This window comes from Seriola lalandi, unplaced genomic scaffold (assembly GCF_002814215.2).
Source record: "Seriola lalandi dorsalis isolate HSWRI2012SDOR001 ecotype SW California unplaced genomic scaffold, Sedor1 jcf7180002054899, whole genome shotgun sequence".
Classification (NCBI taxonomy): Eukaryota; Metazoa; Chordata; class Actinopteri; order Carangiformes; family Carangidae; genus Seriola; species Seriola lalandi.
The window spans coordinates 50,531-70,600 of record NW_019525451.1 but is presented as its reverse complement, the minus strand read 5'-3'; the positions used below and the strand labels follow the sequence as shown (position 1 = coordinate 70,600).

Here is a 20,070-nt window from a genome sequence, read left to right as displayed (position 1 = left end):
GGTGAGGCTTTAAAGATGTCTTCTTGTCTGATGGTTGTTTCTGGTCTGACTGGTTTCCTGGATGTTGTTTCAATCTGTCTGACCTCATGTTGATCATTGACCTCTCCAGTCCCTCCCTCTGTGATGTAGAGCTCTGTGTAGATCTGGTTCAGAAGGGTTGGGTTTCCTGTCTTGGCAATCCCCTCAAACACAAACTGGAACTTCCTTTTGAGACCAGATTTCAGTTTGTTCCGGCACGATGGAGCAACCGTTTCTGAATGAACAAGCAACAAATTATATCACTGTGTAGATATTACTAAAACTGTGATTTTATTACTATATTTCTTACTTACTGTTGTATAAAGAGTCGGCCAGCTCCTCCTGCTTCATTCTCCGCAGGAAGTGCAGTGTGATCTCCAGAAACGCCTCCCTGCTGCTCTTCATCTGCTCTTGCTCTTCATCATCCAGCACCTCCTCGTCCTCCCTCCGCCCCTCTGAGCTGAGATGAAGAACCTCCAGGAAGCTCTTCAGCTCCTTCTTCACAAAGGTGACAATGTTCTCTTCAAGACCCTGAAACAGTGATGAATATAAAGCAAATGAATCACAAGAATGAGTCTGACTGTTGCAGGCTGACTGACAGACCACTGGTTAACGAGATAAGACTGGTTATTTTTCATGTCGGTACTGACTGCATGTACAAACCATGAATATGGTGCTCAGGTCTGTGTGACGCTGCTGGACAGACTGACCAGTCTCTAACCTGTCCTGGTCCACTCTGAAGGAAACAGACACATCCAAACTGTTGACAATGATTTGTTCACATTACTGTACAGGCAGCTATGGTGAGTGTCATGTAACATTATGATATAATTCTTATTTTAAAAAAGAAGTTTATACCTGTCTCTGAAGTTAAGAGGGTGACCGACAGAGTGATCACTCTTCAGGGACACACAGCTGGGTACAGGGGGGTGTGGTCTCTGCCGATGAATCCTGGAACAAACACACCACATATTATAATCTGGATAGATAAAGTTAAAACACTTTCATTTCATTTATTTTTATATTAGGTTAAAGATGCTCTAAAGTATGGAAGCCCTCAGGGCAAGTGATTTTTTCTTTTTTTTTGTAATACTTATTTTGGCCACAAGAGGCTTTGAGTCCTGTTCAGACTGGGGTAGTTGCGCACCTTAGCCTCCAAATTAAATATTACAAAAACAAACACAAAATATTGGTTAACAAAAATCACTTGCCTCTCAGGGCTTCTGTACTAAATGTCAAATTAAAAAACATTTGTGATTTGTACCTTGTGCATTTTGTACCTTTTATCAAATGAGTGGCGTCCATCTTTGAAGTTAAGAGGATGACCTACGGAGTGATCACTCTTCAGGGACGCACAGCTGGGTACAGGGGGGTGTGGTCTCTGCTGATCAATCCTGGAACAAACGAGGATGAGGAGAACAGGCATTGAGAGGCAGGACTTGGACGAGCAGTGTCCAACTTTCCTTGCACCTACTCCAGAATCAGCAAGAGCCTCCTCTTGCTTCAGCCTCAGGCTACAGCTGGACGTTCACTAAAGCTCTTGTGCTGCAGGAGAGTCTGACGCTGGGATCCTCAGTCCTCTGTGAGATGCAGGACTTCTCCACAGCATGTTACCGTTCTTTTGTTTAGATCTCAGTTTATTGTATAATAATATGTATGATATAATATGATAATTTAAATATCTGATCATTGCAGCTTTAAACCTTCACCTTTTATCAAGTGGGTGGCGTCCATCTTTGAAGTTTAGAGGGTGACCGACAGAGTGATCACTCTTCAGGGACACACAGCTGGGTACAGGAGAGTCTGGTCTCTGCTGATCAATCCTGGAACAAACACACCACATATTATAATCTGGATAAATAAAGTTAAAACATGAATCCATCAGCATTTACTGTGAGTAGCAGCTTCAGTCCATTTCTTCTTTAAAGTCAATGAACGTGTTTTTCTGGTCAATCAGTCACAGTAGCTCCTGGATACACGAACTAACTAGATATCAATCAGAAACGTGTTCTGCTCCAATCACATCATTTATTTCATGTCATTTAATATCTGATTTGTCAGGAGCAGAGCCCACAGATATAGAAAAGACGCCATAAAAGTCTGATTAAGAACATTTGTGATTAATATAAAGAAGCAGCAACATAAGTATCTGGTTTACTGTATTAAATGACTTTATAATGCAGCTTTAAATCTTCACCTTTTATCAAGGGGGTGGCGTCCATCTTTGAAGTTCAGAGGGTGACCTACAGAGTGATCACTCTTCAGGGACACACAGCTGGGTACAGGAGAGTCTGGTCTCTGCTGATCAATCCTGGAACAAACACACCACATACTGGTTTACTAACAATGACCCCCTGATCCATCACTCATTAACCTTCTCTATTCTATACCAGACTGAATCATGGGATTCAAGAGGACAGGGCTGTACGTCTCAACCAGATTGTAGAAGGGTAAAGACAGGTGATGCAACACCTGCTCGCATCTGGGAAGTTCAGCTTATCTGACTGACCCGAGGAGTGTCATAGAAATATAACTAAAATATGGGTTAAAAAATGTTTGTTTGTTAAACTGAGGCAATGTGACAATTTCAAAGTGTTAATACAGCAAATGAAGCAACAAAACTTTCACAAACAGTTGTATAAACTTAAAAAGAGCCAGTTTTTTTTTGTTGCCAATTTTAAGTTGGAACAACTTCATAGAATGAAGTAAACACAACTAAATTTAAAGTAACAAGTGGATATAAAGTCAACATAACTTAAAACTAATAGTTATATTTACTTAGTTTTTTGAAGGCAATCAGTTTCCTAGATTTTTTTAAGTAAGATCAACTTGTCTCAATTTACAGCGATAGGTTCAAACTTGAGAAGTTAAATATTATGGAAATAACTTTAAACATTTTGGTTGAAAGACAATTATCAACCTTCTTCCTTATCACCGTTCTTGTAAGCAGTAACATGGACATAAAAATGTTTGAGATTATTACTTCAGTATTCAAGAGTCCAAAAGCGTCAGAGATGGAATCTTATTTATGACTCCGTCTAAAGTTTTACTGGCAGTGGGTTGCAATATCTCGTTACTGTGTTCAATAAAGATACACAATAAACTGTATTGTTTAGGTGTGCCATACCTGTCCATGTTGGAAGTAACCTGGAGTCACACTGATGAGAGAGAGAGAGAGAGAGAGAGAGAGAGAGAGAGAGAGAGAGAGAGAGAGAGAGCGAGCAAAACATCATTATTAGTAAAAGTAGCCGTTCATTACTGTTAATGAAGTCTACAAATCAATGGAAAAATTAAATCCTAATCATTTAACCAGGATTGTGTTGAGCTCGTCTCTTAGACAACATTTTATAATTATATATTCTATTTGTTATATCGCTTTTCAAGAATAATTAAGATAAGATAAGAACAACACAAATGAAAGGCAAAATGAAAATATCAAATACTAGAAATTTACAAAAAATAAATAATAGATAAAACGATGAATAATATAGTTTAGCAATATAGACTGTACAGATAGATATGAAATAAAAAATATGTTAGTGGAGTTACATCTCCAACAGTTGTAATGAGCAGTTTTTAAAAAGGAGCGCTCAGAGACAACAGTGATCACGTCTGATTTAATCACTGGAACAAATGAATAATGTTCAAACAGGTTGTTTCTGATGAGGAGGAAACATTAGAGACTGAAGAGATTTCTACTCACTCAGCTCATTTCCACGGGCGTCAGTTTTCTATCCAGCAGCTCACTTCAAGTCTGTTTCAGGTCTGCTGAGAGACACAGGTGTTGCTCAGTGAAACAGTGGTGTTTGTCAGATGGCTGGACTCATATCCCTCAGTCATTACCACAAGACTCAGGTGTACAAAGATCAATTTTTTACAACCAAATCAGCTCATGTAGCTGCGTCATCCACTGAGGATAAATATTTAGGGGGAAACAGACCTGTAAAAGCAACTGCTGACTGAAACAGCGAGAAATAACAATGTTTATCTCATAGTTTAAACAGGCCAAAGTCACTACCTTCTTTGAAATAGTGGATATAAAAAAGATGCTCTTTATAACTCCAGAACTTCCTTAAAAATGACCATGTTTTTACATCTTTTTTCATTATCGTTGTGATCCAGTGATGGTAAACAGGAACTTCTGATACTTGATTCGGCGATTTGCAAAAAAATAAATTAAATAAACAGGCCAGAGCTTTCTGTTGCCTTCCTCTTACTGTAGTTCAAAAAGTATAGCACAATTATGCTACAAATGAAGGATTATGAATATAAAGTAGAAGAATAATGGCAGATACGACGGATAAATTATTATTATTATTATTATTATTATTATTATTATTATTATTATTATTATGTTTGTGGTGGTCACAGCATTCATCTTTTGTAGAAGTGACTATTTCTTTAGATAATCAAGAGAAGATGCTGTTTAGAGTTTTAATAGGAAGTAAAACTACTAATAATACAATAATAATACAACAGTCTGCAATAAATCCTCCTCCATGAATGTTATAATGTTCAGTTTGTGTTAAAGAGGTGTAGATTCAACTGTGTGATCATTCTGGAGTTCTGTAGAGAACAAGAGGAGGAGATTTGTGTTTACTTATTGTGTGAGTCATCTTTAGAATAGACGATCTTTGCCTCCGGTACGCAATCAACGCGAGATTGGTGTCATATCGCGAGATTGACGGTTAGAGCAGCGGTGTTGTGCTAAGCAGCCTCTGACGCTGTCTCTCTAAATATTAAATAACCTCTCTAAATAGAAAAAATGTCAGGAACAGTCGACTTTATATAACTGATCAAATTAAAATAAACGTTTTCCACCTGCAGGACGGGCTGTAACATGGAGGTCGGCGAAGGTAAAATACGACTTTATCGAGCTAACGTAGCTAGAGCAGGTGATGCTAATGCTGGCTGATACGGCTAGCTTTGGCTGCTAACGTAAACAGTAAGTCAGCTAATTTATTTATCTGTGTATTCGTAGCTGTTTTGGTGTGAATAAAACCCCAGTCAGCACCAATATCAACACATCTGAGAGGTGTGCGTTGGTAATTGCATTCAAGTAAGAGAAATCATTCACTCTTCGTCTTTTTTTTTTAACCAAAAGTAATAAGAAATGTTGCAGAATTAGCTTGAAAGGGTCCCGCTCTTAAATGTAGGAATGAGCAGATTTTCAGTCATTTATATGAATTAAAACTGATTTGTTTTGGTTTTAACTGCTGGTTGGACAAAAAAAACACCTTCAAAGACAGTAGTTTAACCTTGCAGCACTTAGAATAAATGATTCACCAATGAAGTTAGTCATATTAATGAACAATGAAAGTAATTGTTGCATCTTGGCTCTTCCAGTTTCTTGCATCATTAGATGTGGGAGGGGGACTGATGGAAAAACCACATCAAACAGGTTTCCCTATTCAGAGAGGTGGAGGTGTGCAGAGCAAACACAGAGAGCAGAGAAGGATATGAGGCTGATGGGAAATGTAGTCTTAATGTGACATAAGTCTTCTCCTCCACAGCATCATTTAATCACAGTAGTAAAACCATGTGCAGCTGTAAACTAGGTTATACTGTTCTCCTGAAGTTGTGCAGTCCAGGGTGATGATGTCATGTGCTGCCCTTTGCCAGGTGTCAGCAGTGCCACGCCCACAGAAGAGATGAACGGAACTGGAAACTTGATGGATTTCCTGGACGAGCCTTTTCCTGACGTGGGCACGTATGAGGACTTCCACACCATCGACTGGCTCAGGGAGAAATCCAGAGACACAGACCGACACCGCAAGGTGCGACCAGGTTTCCTTTATACATCTTTAAGTTCTGTTGTCTCTGTGTTAGTCATGTCCTTCCTCTGAGGGACAGCACTTCAGCATCTCACTGTGAAGTTGTATAGTGAGTATAAAGTCTCCTGGCTGCTAGTCGGTGCAAACTCTGGGAATGAATAACATTTCTGTGTCCTTGATGTTTGTTCACCAGATCACCAGTAAGAGTAAAGAGTCCATCTGGGAGCTGATCAAGAGTCTGCTGGACGCCTGGTCAGGATGGGTGGTGATGCTGCTCATTGGACTGCTCTCAGGTCAGCCACAGAAGACGACAGTCACCATTTCCCAAACTGAACTTACTCATTAGCCCTTTTATTTTATATGGAGTCACACTCACAGCTGGGGAGGGCCTTGAAAAGCCATGTGAAGTGAAACAGCATAATCAGTCAGAGCATGAGCATGAATCAGTCTTCCCTTTGCTGTGGCCTCAGGTGCACTGACGCATCCTGCTCTCTTCAGGTACGCTGGCCGGAGTGATCGACCTGGCGGTGGACTGGATGACCGACCTGAAGGAAGGCGTCTGTCTCTCGGCCTTCTGGTACAGCCACGAGCAGTGCTGCTGGACGTCCAACGAGACGACGTTCGAAGACCGAGACAAGTGTCCGCAGTGGCAGAAGTGGGCCGAGCTGATGACGGGCCACGCTGAGGTCAGACCGGGCTCTCGCCAAAATAAAACGCCATCAGGAAACCTCACTGAGAACATAGACGGGTCAAAATGTTCAAAGAGCTCATTTAAAAATACAAATGTTGCTTTACAGAGAAATTAAAAACACAGGTCATTGAAATGAAAACACGTTGGTAAATAAGACTTAGAAGCATCATGTAGTCTCATTAATGATTGTAGGGAAAAAAACATGGAGCTGTACTTTGATAAAAGCTGTTTTATTGAGGAATAATTTTGTTATTTTATCTGGAAATTATATAAAGTCTCTTTTACACATTTGTAGCTTTATTCATGTGTTGAAGAGGAAGTTGTAGATGATGTAAACTTCATGTTTCACATGGTGGTGTTCTCCATTTAATTTGAGAGTGTGAAACATTTGCTCAGTAAGTTCTTCAAAAGTGAAGAAGAATGATTCATTAACATTGATAATAGGATGTTTTCGTGACTGTAATATTTGACCGTCTTCTCTGTGGCTTTACTTCTTCAGGGAGCGGGAGCCTACGTGTTGAACTACTTCCTGTACGTTCTGTGGGCGCTTCTGTTTTCCTTCCTGGCGGTGTCGCTGGTGCGAGTCTTCGCTCCGTACGCCTGTGGCTCAGGAATCCCAGAGGTGAGATGCTGTAGAAGCTGCAGTGCAGCACCTCACAGGGATCCAGCAGGTCTGTAACTGGCAGTTATTGTAATTGTGATCTGTGGTTTTGTGCAGATCAAGACGATCCTCAGCGGCTTCATCATCCGGGGCTACCTGGGGAAGTGGACGCTGCTGATCAAGACGGTCACCCTGGTGCTGGCGGTGTCGTCCGGTCTCAGCCTGGGGAAGGAGGGTCCTCTGGTCCACGTGGCCTGCTGCTGCGGAAACCTCTTCTGCAGTCTCTTCTCCAAGTACAGCAAGAACGAGGGCAAGCGGCGAGAGGTACGCTGTCGCTGGTCTGCGGTCGGTGACTTCAGCCGCTCATTAAAACCTAAAAACATTATTATAACGACGTCATTTTAACATGATATTTATTCTTGGTTCTTTGTGTTCGTGTGTCCTGCAGGTGTTGTCAGCTGCTGCAGCAGCCGGAGTGTCGGTGGCGTTTGGGGCGCCGATCGGAGGAGTTCTGTTCAGCCTGGAGGAGGTTTGTTAAAAATCCTGCTGAGGTGTGACACGGTGCGTCCGTCATGACTCCATGTTTCCTGATGATCACTCGTCCCTCGTCTCTCTTGCAGGTCAGTTATTATTTCCCTCTGAAGACTCTGTGGCGCTCGTTCTTCGCCGCTCTGGTTGCCGCCTTCACGCTGCGCTCCATCAACCCGTTTGGCAACAGCCGGCTGGTGCTGTTCTACGTCGAGTACCATACGCCGTGGTACATGGCCGAGCTGGTCCCCTTCATCCTGCTTGGCGTGTTCGGCGGCCTCTGGGGGACCCTCTTTATCCGGGCCAACATCGCCTGGTGCCGGCGGAGGAAGACCACCCAGCTGGGGAAGTACCCGGTCCTGGAGGTCATCGCCGTGACGGGGATCACCGCCGTGCTGGCGTTCCCCAACCCGTACACCCGCCGCAGCACCAGCGAGCTCATCTCTGAGCTCTTCAACGACTGCGGCGCGCTGGAGTCATCGCAGCTCTGTGATTATGTTAATAACCCCAACATGAGTCGGCCAGTGGACGACATCCCGGACCGCCCGGCGGGGCCCGGGGTCTACAACGCCCTGTGGCAGCTCGCCCTCGCTCTCATCTTCAAGATCGTCATCACCATCTTCACTTTCGGCATGAAGGTCGGTACGAGGAAGATGATGAAACAGAAATCTGATTTTCTTCTTTCAGGCCGCAGAGTTAAAGTGAAACTTTGTTCAAATACAAATGATTTATTTTGAAGATTTACCAAATCTGGTTAATTAGAAATCCAGACTCGAACACCCGCCTGTGTTTCTCTGTTTCCTGTCCAGATCCCGTCAGGTCTCTTCATTCCCAGCATGGCGGTCGGAGCCATCGCCGGGCGGATCGTCGGGATCGCCGTGGAGCAGATGGCGTATCACCACCACGACTGGATCATCTTCAAGAACTGGTGCCGGCCCGGCGCAGACTGCGTTACGCCCGGACTCTACGCCATGGTGGGAGCTGCCGCCTGTCTGGGTGAGAGGTCTCAGCTCTGCTTTTAGCTGCATGAAGAAGAAAAGCAGCAGATCTGATTGGTTTGACTAAAGCAGTTGTGTTTGTGTCCGTCCAGGCGGGGTGACCAGGATGACCGTCTCCCTGGTGGTCATCATGTTCGAGCTCACGGGCGGGTTGGAGTACATCGTCCCCCTCATGGCCGCCGCCGTCACCAGCAAGTGGGTGGCCGACGCCTTCGGGAAGGAGGGAATATACGAGTCGCACATCCAGCTCAACGGCTACCCCTACCTGGACATCAGGGACGAGTTCACCCACCGCACCCTGGCCACCGACGTGATGCGCCCCCGCAGGAACGACCCCCCCCTGGCCGTCCTCACCCAGGACAGCACCACGGTGGAGGACGTGGAGACGCTGATCAAAGACACAGATTATAACGGCTTCCCCGTGGTCGTGTCCAGAGAGTCGGAGAGGCTCATCGGCTTCGTTCAGCGCCGGGATCTCACCCTCGCCATCAGTAAGACGCTTAAACCGCAGTTTGTTTAAATGTTGGATTCTAATGATGAAAAAGGCAGCGAGATAAAAACTGACTTCTCTCTGTTTTTCCCACAAACAGAAAACGCCCGTCAGAAGCAGGACGGCGTGGTGAGCAGCTCGGTCGTCTACTTCACCGAGGACGCGCCGCAGCTGCCGGCCAGCAACCCGCAGCAACTGAAACTGCGACGCATCCTGAACCTCAGCCCCTTCACCGTCACCGACCACACGCCCATGGAGACGGTGGTGGACATTTTCCGCAAGCTGGGCCTCCGCCAGTGTCTGGTCACCAGGAGCGGGTAAGAAGTGTCACGCTGCTGTAACACAGCCGTGTTCAGGAAGCAGACAAGCTCACGTCCCTCTCTGTGTCTCTGCAGGCGTCTCCTGGGCATCATCACCAAGAAGGACGTCCTGCGCCACATGGCTCAGATGATGAACCAGGATCCAGAGTCCATCATGTTCAATTAGCAGCAGAGACGAGTCCGCTGCGCCCAGCGCTGTAAATAGGTGAAACTGGTGCGACGCTACTGTTCTGCAACCTGAGAGTCCCTCCCCCCTCCCGACAGGCAAGTCCCACAAACCACCGCTCCACGTGTTTTCAGTTCAAAGGTAGCACCGCGCTTTTATTTTGAAAATGTAAAAGTTTTCGCAGACTGAAAAGAAAAGAAAAAACAAACCTCACCGAGTGAAAAGACGACGTTGCCATCAGAGAGTAGAGCCTGTGTTCAGGAGTCGCAGCTGATTTCAGCTTTAGCTTCTTCAGTTTCAGCTGCAAATAAAACGATTATCATCCGTCTCTCACTCGATCGTCTCGCGCTGATGATTCAAATCAAAGGTTTAAACAGGCTGAAGGGAAAAAGACTGAAGACGGGAGCGACAGAGAACAATCACAGGGTTGTTGCACTTTGTTAATTATCATCTCTCTCTCTCTTTACACTTATATACATGATGCCAATGATGCTCTGGAGAAACTATGACCTGAAGCTCTTCTAGTTGAGCGACGACTCAGATCTCCTGACTCACTTCCTCTCAGCCCTGTTTCAGCCCTTGTAAGTTTGTGCCTGTAAACTCTGTGACGAAAGCTTGAATATTCAGTTTTCTGCCTCTAAACTCTGGATCTGAAAGTTTGTGGCTTCAGTTTTACTCCTGTCCTGTCCTGTCAAGACAAGCATTAAACTGAAGCCACAAACGTTCACAGGCAGAACACGGAGGGAGTTTACAGCTACAAACTCGTTGACAGTTCACCGGACGATGATGGATGTTGATATCAGCGTCAGAAAAATCACTTTTCATCAGTTTATTAAACATCACACTAAATCTCTGGAGATGAGACGTGCAGGACGTTGTAGAAATCCTCAAATCTGGGTCGTTTGTACGGTTTAATGATAAAATGGTACTGTAAACAATAATTATGATAATAATAATGGGACCAGTTGTGAGATTTAACAAACCACTGAATTCTCATATAACTGTATAAACTCTCTGTACCTGAGTTTGGGACTGTTGCACTTTGTGTTATGTGTTGCTGCCATATTTATATTAATGCTGCCTGTATCGATGTTCATCTCAACGCATCAGTACAACATGTTCCTGCTGCTGTGACCTGACGCCACAAACACTAAATGATGCTTTCACTGTCGGATCAGAAACGGTTCTTGTCAGTTCTGTTAGTTTTAGTATCTTTGTTAATTTAATGATGTGAAAAGGTTTAAAAAGCCTTAAAATGGGACTCGGTTTATTCTGATTTCTGCACAAACACTGAGGTCAATGATTCTCATCCTGAAACCCGACGGCCTCCACACACTGAAGATTTGACCATCAGATGTATTGGCTCATTACAGACATACAGACTTTAGATCACCTTGAATAAGATTAAACATGTAACTTCCACACTGTCACATTTACAGAGTTTAAATCTGGAGACAAGAAGCAGCAAATAAAATCTGTACGTGACTCTTTGACGCTGCTGTTGTCGTCGCTCGGCTCAGTCAGCACCACAGAGACGAGCAGATCAATGAGCTTTATCTCAGGATTTTAACGTCTCAGTCTGCGAATGTCTAATTTAAAATCTGTGGAGGTTTGATTCGCAGCTAAATGTTTCACAGTTCCACAAAATCCCTCGTGTGTCGGGGCCTTTTTAAACGAGGGTTTCAGACCCACTAATGAAGTTGTTTATTAGCAGTTTATTATAAGCTGCTGGCACATGAAGAAGCCGCTGTAGCTCTGCTGCTTGTGACTCTGCATTAAGGAGCAGGTGGATTTTTAAAGTGAAGGAAAATTACTAAGAAGGTTTGAAGTGTCTAATGTTTCCGTACATTCACAAACGACAAAAAGAAAAAAAGAGAAAAACAAACATCAGTTTTCGAGTCGTGCTCCTTCAGTGTTTTATCCGCTCGGTCACTTCCTGTGTCGTAATATTCGTTGTGTGAAAAATAACCTCGGCCGGTCGGAGCTCCAGCTGCTAAACTCTTCATCAAAACTGGAAACGTGGAGGGAATTATAGAAACAGCAAATGATCAATGTTTTGTTTTTTAAATGCCAAGAGAATGTACTGGAAAAACTAACTGTGTATATATTGAAGATTTATTGTGAGCATTTTAATTTAATTTGAGTTTGTCTGAAACACACTAATGTTGAGCTGTGCTTCTTTTTTTTTATGTTGAACTCTAAAATATTGATCAGACTCATTGCTGGTACAGAAAACACACATTTGCACTTTTGTTTTTGTAAATGAAGTGACTGGAAAATAAACCTTTCACTTGATCTGCAGATGGTGAATAAAGACGCCTCAGTTTCTTTTTTTCTTTTGATGTGTACAGAGTTTACTTTGTGTTTTCTCATTGATGCTTTAAATGATGTGAACAGCTGCTCAGTGCCGAGGAAACACGCAACACCTGTTCATTCAAGATATTAAATGTTGCTTTTCATCTTTTTTATGGGATTTATTGACGAGAAAATACAGAACAGAACAGAAAACTGTAAGAACTTGAATTGTCCACTAGATGGAGCTGTTTAACATCATGACTTTGTTTCATCAGTCGAGATAAACTACATAGATCATTTATAATTAAAATAAACCAACATGAGAAACATGGAAACGGTAGAATCAGATCACATGGTGCCTCTTCTCTTTACTGCTCACATATCAAGCATTTCCAAACTTAAAACTTAAAGTAGTGAAATCATTTTTATTCATAATACACAAATATTCTAATAATCAACACTGTGTGTTCATCATAGATAGATACTTAATTTAAACTCACGATCTTCATCTTTATCCTAATGTGTCACATACATGTAAAAACTAAGCAAAGCTCCCTACAAAGGACCAATCAGGTGTGGGCGGAGCTCTAACACGCTGCTGCAGAAGATGCTGAACATGGGACTCCTCCTCCTGCTGCTGCTCCTCCTCCTGCTCTTCCTGCTCCTCCTCCTGCTGTTCCTCTTCCTCCTGCTGCTGCTCCTCCTCCTGCTCTTCCTGCTCCTCCTCCTGCTGCTCCTCCTGCTCTTGCTCCTCCTCCTCCTCCTTCTCCTGCTCCTCCTCCTCCTCCTCCTGCTCCTCCTGCTCTTCCTCCTGCTGTTCCTCCTCCTCCTGCTGCTCCTCCTCCTCCTGCTCTTCCTCCTCCTCCTCCTGCTGTTCCTCCTCCTCCTCCTCCTTCTCCTCCTGCTCCTGCTCGTCCTCCTGCTCTTCCTCTTCCTGCTCATCCTACTCTTCCTGCTCTTCCTGCTCCTCCTCCTGCTCCTCCTCATCCTCCTCCTGCTTTTCCTCCTCCTGCTCTTCCTCCTCCTCCTCCTGCTCCTCCTGCTCCTCCTGCTCTTCCTGCTCCTCCTCCTGCTGCTCCTCCTCCTCCTGCTCTTCCTCCTCCTCCTGCTCCTCCTGCTCCTGCTCCTCCTGCTCTTGCTCTTCCTCCTCCTCCTCCTCCTCCTGCTCCTCCTCCTCCTGCTCCTCCTCCTCATGGTTTAGTGGCCCCCTCCTCACCCTTGCTGGCCCTCTCCATGTCAGAGTAATACTTCAGGGCCCTTCGCACCGGCTCCAGGATGTGTTGCTGCACAACAAGGCGACAATACGTTAAAAGAGTCTGTGACTGATTTGAATTCTTTTATTGTTCTGTTGTTTCTCTCTCTCACCTGCACCTACCTGCTGGATTGTAATAAAAGACACATTGCAAAGGGAGAGCTCAGTAACAGTGACGAGCGTCTGTGGTGTACATACTGATTCTGGGAGCATCGGTTCAGTGTGTGAGCGCAGTGACATTTCACCTCCAGACAGGGGAAGAGCTTGGTGAGCTCGCTGAACAGCGGCAGCAGGACGAATCGGATGAAGCTGGTCTGAGACGACGGTTTGGACACTTTGTCTCGGTCCATGAACGGAGTCACCGGAAGCCCCTTGAGCTTCTCTGTGTCGCTCTGAGGCACAAGAACGGAGGCAGACGCATCCATGATGTATTATTTTAATCTTTCATGTATTTACCTCAGTTATTACCCCTCTGGAAATAAACCACAGGAGCAGAGCTGTTGGTGTATTTGGATGTTTGTTCCCTTTTTCTTTTATTTTTGGAAAATGTTCAGTTGTGAGCTCTTGGATTTAATTTAATTTCCATGAATTATGGTTCTTGTTTGAATGATTTCTGCTTTTGAAGTTTCTGTTTCCTCCAGATATTTTTCTACAGGATGTTTTATTTTGAAATCCTGCTCTTTGTTTCAGTTACACCTGAATGTGTTCCTCTCTGTTTCTTTGATTAGCTCCTTAATAATCACTCGCTCCCTCGTGCTGATCGCAGCTGTTTCCTGTCACTTCCTGTCTATTGATCTGTGAAGTGAGAGTAAGAACCTGGTTGAAGAACTCCTGCAGCAGACAGTCCAGCCACGGCTCGGCCACCGCCATCGGCCTCGCCTCGTTGGAGATGTCGCTCACCTTCACCATGATCTTCATCAGCTGGAAACGAGGACGAAGAATCAGAGTTACAGGTAAGAACTTTTTGTCCTGTTCATATATGGTCCCTTTCAAAGTAAGAGCTGGAACTTCGAAAGGTTTAACTTGAATGAAATTGAAAACCTCTCAGCTTTTTGTTGTTTAGAAGCATTTAAAAGGGCGACTCCTTCATTTACTGCAGAATTACTTTTTTATTTTCCACATTTATCTTATTGTTGTATTATTTCATTCCTTTCATTTTTGACTCCTGATTTCCATTTGTTTTAATCTTCAGCATCTTTTATTTTCAGAATAACTTTATCAATTCTACATTGAAACATCCTGAAAATATATATAAATAAATAATGAATAAAAAAAGCAGAGTTAAATACTTTTCTAGAAATGAAATTGACCTGAAGACTAAAACTAAAACTCGACTAAAAGCCCAGAAATGAGTCTTTACCACTTCCTTGTGCTCCTTGTTGGTGAAGTCGAACACCGGCTGAATGAGTTTGAACTTGTTGAGGATCTCGTTGTGCCTCGCCATGTCGGTGGCCAGAATACATCTGAAAACATGTATTTAGATGTAGAACAACACAGTCTCACCAGGGACACAGTGAGCGATGCTGCAGCTCTAGTCTTACCTGATCATTCCTCCTCGGATGTGTTTGTACTGCTCGCAGGTCAGGTTGTTAAGGATGTTGCACTCCGGCTGCAGGAAAACAGTATTACAGCATCTCAAAGCTCCATCCAGTCTAAAGGTAGATGTGCATGTGTAGTTTGATTATAGATCAGGTCTAGGTTCGATATTAATACTGTGAAAGTGTCCAGACAAATGCAAACAGCCTGTATTCAGACACTGAGCCTTAAAAACGAGATGGTTTTTGGTTCTTAAAACCACAATTATATCTTCTGATGGATCAACGCTTCGTAATAAAACACAGGAGAAGAAGAAAATATGGAGATTGAATGAGTTTCAGTGTCAAATCTAAAAGGAAAGTGTGAGTTGTAAATTCATAATCATTCAGATTGTGGTAAAATCAGTAGATTTGTGCTGCCACTTTTTCAGATCAGCTTATTATTATCTCTCTTCCCAGTCCTGTGACGCGGCGTGTGTTCTGTACCTTGGACAGGATGCCAAAGGCGACAGCACAGTGGTGGTTTTCCAGGGGTGAAATGTCGTTGTAGCGAAGAGCCAAGTCGGTCTGAGCGTTGATCTGCGCGGGAAAAGAAACGTACACGTCCGTTTTAAACACACACCGTGATATTATCAGAGCAACAGCTGATGAAACCAAGCAGAGCGGCGGTGAGGGGACCTGGTAGACGTTGTTGTAGCCGGGGTGGTCGAGGTCGTGGCACAGAGCCGAGGTCAACATGACGAACAGGTCGATTCTTCCCAATTTATTCCTGAGGTCCGTGAGCCAAATCAGCCCGTACATCTGCAGACAGACAGAACAGCTGCTTCCTCATCATCAAAGTCGTGGTGCAACAATCAAATACAAAGCTAATGATATTAAATGAATATTATATTTGATGAGAGGTAGATGAACTGATATTATCAACCTGAATTGGCTTTTCACAGATATAAAGACATCACCTGTGTGTCGGCAGAAATTCAAATCAATCCTAAATGTTTGAGCTGCATTTTTTCATATATACACGACCTTATTTTTACCAGCTCGTACCATCTGGGTGACGCAGAAGCAGTGCTGGAAGTTGTGGAAGGGGATGTTGTTGTAGTGGCAGTAAACCTCGAACAGGAAGTTCTGCAGCACCTCCAGCTCGATGTGGAACGCCGTCAGGAAGTCCAGGTCCATGTACATCACCTGGAGCAGCACCAGCATCTCCGCCTCCTCCCACTGCCTGGAAACGACACCACACACAGGTGTGTGTGTGTGTTGTGTGTGTGTGTGTGTGTGTGTGTGTGTGTGTGTGTGTGTTCATTTGTGTTTGTTCTCACCAGTTGTCAAAAATGGGAGTTTTCAGATGCTCTCTCACTTCCTCTGTCACCTGCAGCGAGCTGTGATGGAAAAGACAAAGTTGAAAGTGCTAAAATTTTTTATCAGGTAAAACATGAACTTGACTTGATGAAGATCTGACGAGCAGAAAGTTTCTGAGGTGACACTCATGATGATGTATCATGAATTCCTGACTTCATGTGATCAGTTAACGCTTCAAAGATCATTAATGACTCAGTTACTTCATGCATTAATTAATAAGCCTCCAAATGAGCAGGATTCCAGTTTCACAGAAGAAGAGCATCATGTTTTCACTCAAATATACAAAGATGAGTTTCCTGGCTGGAAGGAATCAGCAGTAACAGCAGCGGTGAAACCGGACGGCGAGGTCACCTCATGTTGAGGAACTTCCTGCGGACTTGTTGGCGTTCCTCCTGCACGCTCAGCTGAGGCGTTTTGGGTTTCGGGGAGAACTTGGAGAGCTGCTGGTCGCCGTCGTCCTTGAACAGACCCATCCAGCTCAGGTGCTCCACACTCTGACGGGGGAGAAGTCTTATTTATTCACTATCATCATGTTTTCTGTCATTATTGTTTCCTTGGAGGCTTTTGTTGTGAAGCAGCCACAGGAAGTGTCACTGAGCTTAGAACCAGTTTCTATTGTTCTGCTTGTGTGGGTTTGAAATTCACTCACAGCAGAGTCAGAAACAAATGTTCGTCCTGCAGCTGTGGCAGATTGAACCCAGTTGTTTCTACGTGTTTGGAGAAGAAGCTGTGATAGAAACCTGCTGTGATCCTCTGTGTTCATGTGGCTGACCAACCTCCAGCTTCCTCTTGAACGACTCCACGTGGCTCTTGAGCTCGCACATGATATCCGGAGACTTCCCCATGTCCTCCATGACTTTGCTCTCCAGATGATGCAGCCTGAAGGTGGAGACAGGAAACCAGCAGTGAGTCCTTCGCACCCGGACGCTTCAGGAAGTCACCTCTCAGGACGCACTCACCTGTACTCCATGTCGTCCAGCTCCGGTGGCATCGCCACACCTGCAGAAACACAAGTTTACAGTTAAACTGTGTCATCAAACATTTTGAAAAGATGAATCTGAGGGTTTTAATAGACAGATGCTTGTTCCTACGACAGAGGAGGCCGCTCACTCTGCAGGTCTGAGGCCACCACCTCCAGCCGGTAGTAAGATCGCTCGCTGTTGGCCTCCAGCCGGGGGGAGATGTTCACCACGCTGCCGCTACTGTTGTACATCTTCAGGATGTGGTGAGGCCCCGCCTCCGCTGCCGCCCGGAACACATCTGTCTCACACATAGTTCAGGTTAGTGCAGGTTAGTTCGGGTTAGTGCAGGTTAGTTCGTCAGGTTAGTTCGGGTTAGTGCAGGTTAGTTCAGGTCAGGTTAGTGCAGGTTAGCGCAGGTTAGTCTGGGCAGCTGGCTGCAGCTCGGCGCCGGGGCGACTAGTACCAGCTGTGGTAGTTTGAACTTATTATACATGTTGAAAACCCCATGATGAATATTGACAGTCAAAGGCTTCATCACTTACATCGCTCCCTCCATCAAACTCGTTTTCACACTCACTCTGTTGTAATTAGCAGTAAATGTACAGGTCAAGGGCCCCAGACAAGGAGGCGAGGTCCAGTCGTCACATGATGTTTATTCATCACAGTCTCAAGAGGACAAAGAGCTTAAAGCTGAGGACCTGTCAAAGCCACATGGAGGTCAGGTCCTCGCAGAGAAGCCTCAGGAACGTTCACGACCATCAGAAATCATGTTTCATACATGCTGTGTTGCACATATCACTCCTTCTCTGACACATTCACCCGTGATTAAAATGAACGTTTGAATGAAATAGCAGCTGTCACACAGTTTTAAACATTGACATTATGATGATGAATATAAAATCATCAGCCATCTCTTACCTCTGACATCTGCAGCAGAGCAGTCGGCTCTGAACTCCGCCTGCTCCAGTTTCCCGTTCACCATGAAATGAATGATTTTTGTTGTCATCCCAGAGCCGGGTGAAGCATGACCTGCTCCACCAGTGGAAATGAGAGCTCTTCACACTGACGTGCACCTTGAATGTGGAAAGGGGGCACCTGCAGCTGACAGAGGCCCCGCCCACTCATCCATTCAAGGCTGAATTACCAACCAGGGAAAGTGGGCAACTGCTCAGGGTCCCCAAACCCCCAGAGCCCCCAGAAACCCTGGATTTACTCAGTTTTATTTGGGTCTACATAATTTCATCAATTGAAAATCTACCTGAAATTTGTGCCATTAAAGGACAGTATTAACTAAACTTGAATGGTTTCAAGTTCTGTTGAGCTCATTTGTTGTAACATGTTTCATAAAATCCCAGATTATGTCTTTTCCATCACAGGAAAACTGTCGGGCTGAAGCGTGAGGAGAGAGGCCAGCAGGAAGTCATGGAGGAGGAGGTGAGCATGGAGTATTTACTGGAGCAGGTGATGCACAACGACGTGGGGAAGAGGCTCCAGGTGGGCCAGGAGGTCACAGAGCTCATCCTGGACGGGGAGAAGTCCCCCGAGCTGGAGCAGGACCAGGCCACGCTGGACAGGATGGTGGAGGCGGTGGCCGGCTCCTGGGTCAACTCCAGCAACTTCAAGGTGAGGACAGGCTGTTGGTTTAAAGGTGGAGACGCTTGTTGCTGGAGGAGAGGTGGGAAGAATGAACACACTCCAAGTCTGTCACCATCATTTTAAAAATAACTGTAGAGATGCTGTGAACAAGACACTTGACTCTCAGCTGTTGTTACAGCTGCTTTTCATGAATGAAGAGTCCTTCACAGGTAATGGAGATATTAGTTCCATTAGAGCTCAGCTGAGCAACAAACTAGTCACCTGTCACAGTGTTAAAGCTAAAGATGTGTGACTCAGTGCTGCTGTAAACAGCCTCAGTCTCCACTTTAACTTCCTGACTCAGAAAATAGTGAGAAATGTCGTCACAGACGCCCAGAGCTCAAAGTGAAACAAACCCACAGTAGAAAACTTCAGAATAATTAGAAATAAATGAAAATTATTAAAAGGAAATTAAAATAATTATAAGGGAAACAGAAACTCCTCACATTTCAGTTTTCAGTTTGAACTGTGACATGTTTGATATTTTTGCTGTTGGGTCGTTTTGTCTAATTTAACAAATTATTTTTTAAGCTCTTTATGGATTTTATGTGCAAAAGTCTTAATTTGTAAAGTAACTGTGTCAGATAAACTCAGATTGAAACCTGATCCTTGCTGATTCCTGTAACTCACTGATGTATGAACCAGTCCTCTCCACCCGACCAGTCAGACCAGTTCTCCACTGGTCAAATGTGTCTGGATGATCAGGATGTGACTGATCCTCCTCCACATGTGTCACCTTCCTGTTGTTGTCAGACAGTTTAAGGTTTCTCTTTACTGTTTCAGGACTTTGAGACTTTGTGGTGTGAAGATGTTGATCCATAAGAACCAAAAACCATCTCAGTGTAGTTTTACACCTCCTCTCTCAGGCTTCTCTCTGGAGCTCTAGTAACATCAGTCAGGAGCCAGTCTGTTGAAATAGCTGGTCAGGATCGATATCATGCTCCTTTGACCTTCCCCCCGCCGCCCGAAGCTTCCAGAAATAATGCACTTTCCAAGTAGAAGCAGGAACACTGTACACAGGAATATCAGGAGTACAGAGTCAGTATTTATGCTCTTTCTCAATGAATCGTGAATTAGCAGCATAAAAGAGCCACATTTTTCACTGTCATATCTCACAATGTCTCCACTGGTGGTCAGTTAGTTTACAGTGTGTCTATGATTGTCACTCTTTATTGTGTATGTCCTAATAAGTGTGAATCCTGTCAGTGTAATGTAATGTTGTAGTGACTCAGTGTGACCACAGGAGGGCAGTAAATACTCTATCAGCCAGTTTACAAACATGTTGACATGAGTGTTTATAGCAGTTTAATGTAGTTACTGACAGTAACCACTGGGGGGCAGTGATCATGGTAGTTTCTCTGAGTGAAGACATCACTGTTGGTATCAGTGTCGTTAACATCCGTCATTAGTACAACTCTATTAACAAGATTTAAGTCATGTCAT

General features: G+C 44.3%; 4 protein-coding genes across 8 annotated transcripts in view; 2 read left to right on the top strand and 2 right to left on the bottom strand.

Annotated features, from left to right (window-relative positions):
- Positions 1 to 3,802, bottom strand: part of LOC111672400 (uncharacterized) — an 8,951-nt gene extending 5,149 nt beyond the window's left edge. The window contains exons 1-9 of the mRNA XM_087180270.1: positions 3,722 to 3,802; positions 3,146 to 3,176; positions 2,216 to 2,329; positions 1,728 to 1,841; positions 1,299 to 1,412; positions 877 to 969; positions 682 to 754; positions 333 to 549; positions 9 to 253 (exon numbers count right to left, since the gene is read on the bottom strand). Coding sequence (XP_087036396.1) covers positions 9 to 253; positions 333 to 549; positions 682 to 754; positions 877 to 969; positions 1,299 to 1,412; positions 1,728 to 1,841; positions 2,216 to 2,329; positions 3,146 to 3,153 — 978 coding nt within the window. The 5' untranslated portion in view covers positions 3,154 to 3,176; positions 3,722 to 3,802. The remainder of the gene's footprint in view (positions 1 to 8; positions 254 to 332; positions 550 to 681; positions 755 to 876; positions 970 to 1,298; positions 1,413 to 1,727; positions 1,842 to 2,215; positions 2,330 to 3,145; positions 3,177 to 3,721) is intronic.
- Positions 3,803 to 4,694: 892 nt separating this feature from the next.
- LOC111672430 (Cl-/H+ antiporter 4) lies at positions 4,695 to 11,900 on the top strand. Of its 2 annotated transcripts, XM_023429838.2 has the most exons (13): positions 4,695 to 4,874; positions 5,000 to 5,077; positions 5,641 to 5,795; positions 5,986 to 6,085; positions 6,291 to 6,478; positions 6,983 to 7,105; positions 7,202 to 7,408; positions 7,533 to 7,613; positions 7,705 to 8,250; positions 8,422 to 8,608; positions 8,703 to 9,101; positions 9,201 to 9,417; positions 9,496 to 11,900. In XM_023429838.2, the coding sequence occupies exons 3-13, from the start codon at positions 5,670 to 5,672 to the stop codon at positions 9,584 to 9,586; spliced, it is 2,265 nt and encodes a 754-aa protein (XP_023285606.1). In that variant the 5' UTR covers positions 4,695 to 4,874; positions 5,000 to 5,077; positions 5,641 to 5,669; the 3' UTR covers positions 9,587 to 11,900. The 2 variants fall into 2 exon arrangements, with proteins under 2 accessions (XP_023285606.1, XP_023285605.1); XM_023429837.2 differs by lacking the exon at positions 5,000 to 5,077.
- Positions 11,901 to 13,034: 1,134 nt separating this feature from the next.
- Positions 13,035 to 18,087, bottom strand: LOC111672391 (high affinity cGMP-specific 3',5'-cyclic phosphodiesterase 9A-like). Of its 2 annotated transcripts, XM_087180261.1 has the most exons (14): positions 17,911 to 18,087; positions 17,141 to 17,290; positions 16,990 to 17,029; positions 16,807 to 16,909; positions 16,382 to 16,524; positions 15,991 to 16,050; positions 15,716 to 15,893; positions 15,347 to 15,469; positions 15,155 to 15,247; positions 14,675 to 14,742; positions 14,494 to 14,596; positions 13,950 to 14,054; positions 13,379 to 13,525; positions 13,035 to 13,164 (listed from the first exon to the last, which is right to left on the bottom strand). In XM_087180261.1, exons 1-14 carry the CDS (start codon positions 17,996 to 17,998, stop codon positions 13,072 to 13,074), a joined length of 1,494 nt encoding a protein of 497 aa, XP_087036387.1. In that variant the 5' UTR covers positions 17,999 to 18,087; the 3' UTR covers positions 13,035 to 13,071. The 2 variants fall into 2 exon arrangements, with proteins under 2 accessions (XP_087036387.1, XP_023285566.1); XM_023429798.2 differs by lacking the exon at positions 13,035 to 13,164 and having other exon boundaries at positions 13,215 to 13,525.
- Positions 18,088 to 18,376: 289 nt separating this feature from the next.
- Positions 18,377 to 20,070, top strand: part of LOC111672399 (CLIP-associating protein 1-B-like) — a 27,749-nt gene continuing 26,055 nt past the window's right edge. For 2 of the 3 annotated variants that reach the window (XM_087180264.1, XM_087180265.1), the window contains exon 1: positions 18,400 to 18,615. In XM_087180264.1, coding sequence (XP_087036390.1) covers positions 18,415 to 18,615 — 201 coding nt within the window. In that variant the 5' untranslated portion in view covers positions 18,400 to 18,414. Of the gene's footprint in view, positions 18,616 to 20,070 lie in introns of all 3 variants that reach the window. The other variant, XM_087180263.1, reaches the window with a different exon arrangement.

Excerpts from the sequence above, each read along its gene's own strand:
- LOC111672430 (XM_023429837.2), top strand. Across the intron at positions 6,479-6,982 it reads TGATGACGGGCCACGCTGAG|GGAGCGGGAGCCTACGTGTT; the intron begins GTCAGACCGGGC and ends TTACTTCTTCAG. Across the intron at positions 7,106-7,201 it reads GTGGCTCAGGAATCCCAGAG|ATCAAGACGATCCTCAGCGG; the intron begins GTGAGATGCTGT and ends GGTTTTGTGCAG.
- LOC111672391 (XM_023429798.2), bottom strand. The coding sequence starts at position 17,998 with ATGACAACAAAAATCATTCATTTCATGGTGAACGGGAAACTGGAGCAG. Across the intron at positions 17,291-17,910 it reads CTCTGCTGCAGATGTCAGAG|ATGTGTTCCGGGCGGCAGCG; the intron begins GTAAGAGATGGC and ends TGTGTGAGACAG. Across the intron at positions 16,525-16,806 it reads CGTTCAAGAGGAAGCTGGAG|AGTGTGGAGCACCTGAGCTG; the intron begins GTTGGTCAGCCA and ends CTCCCCCGTCAG.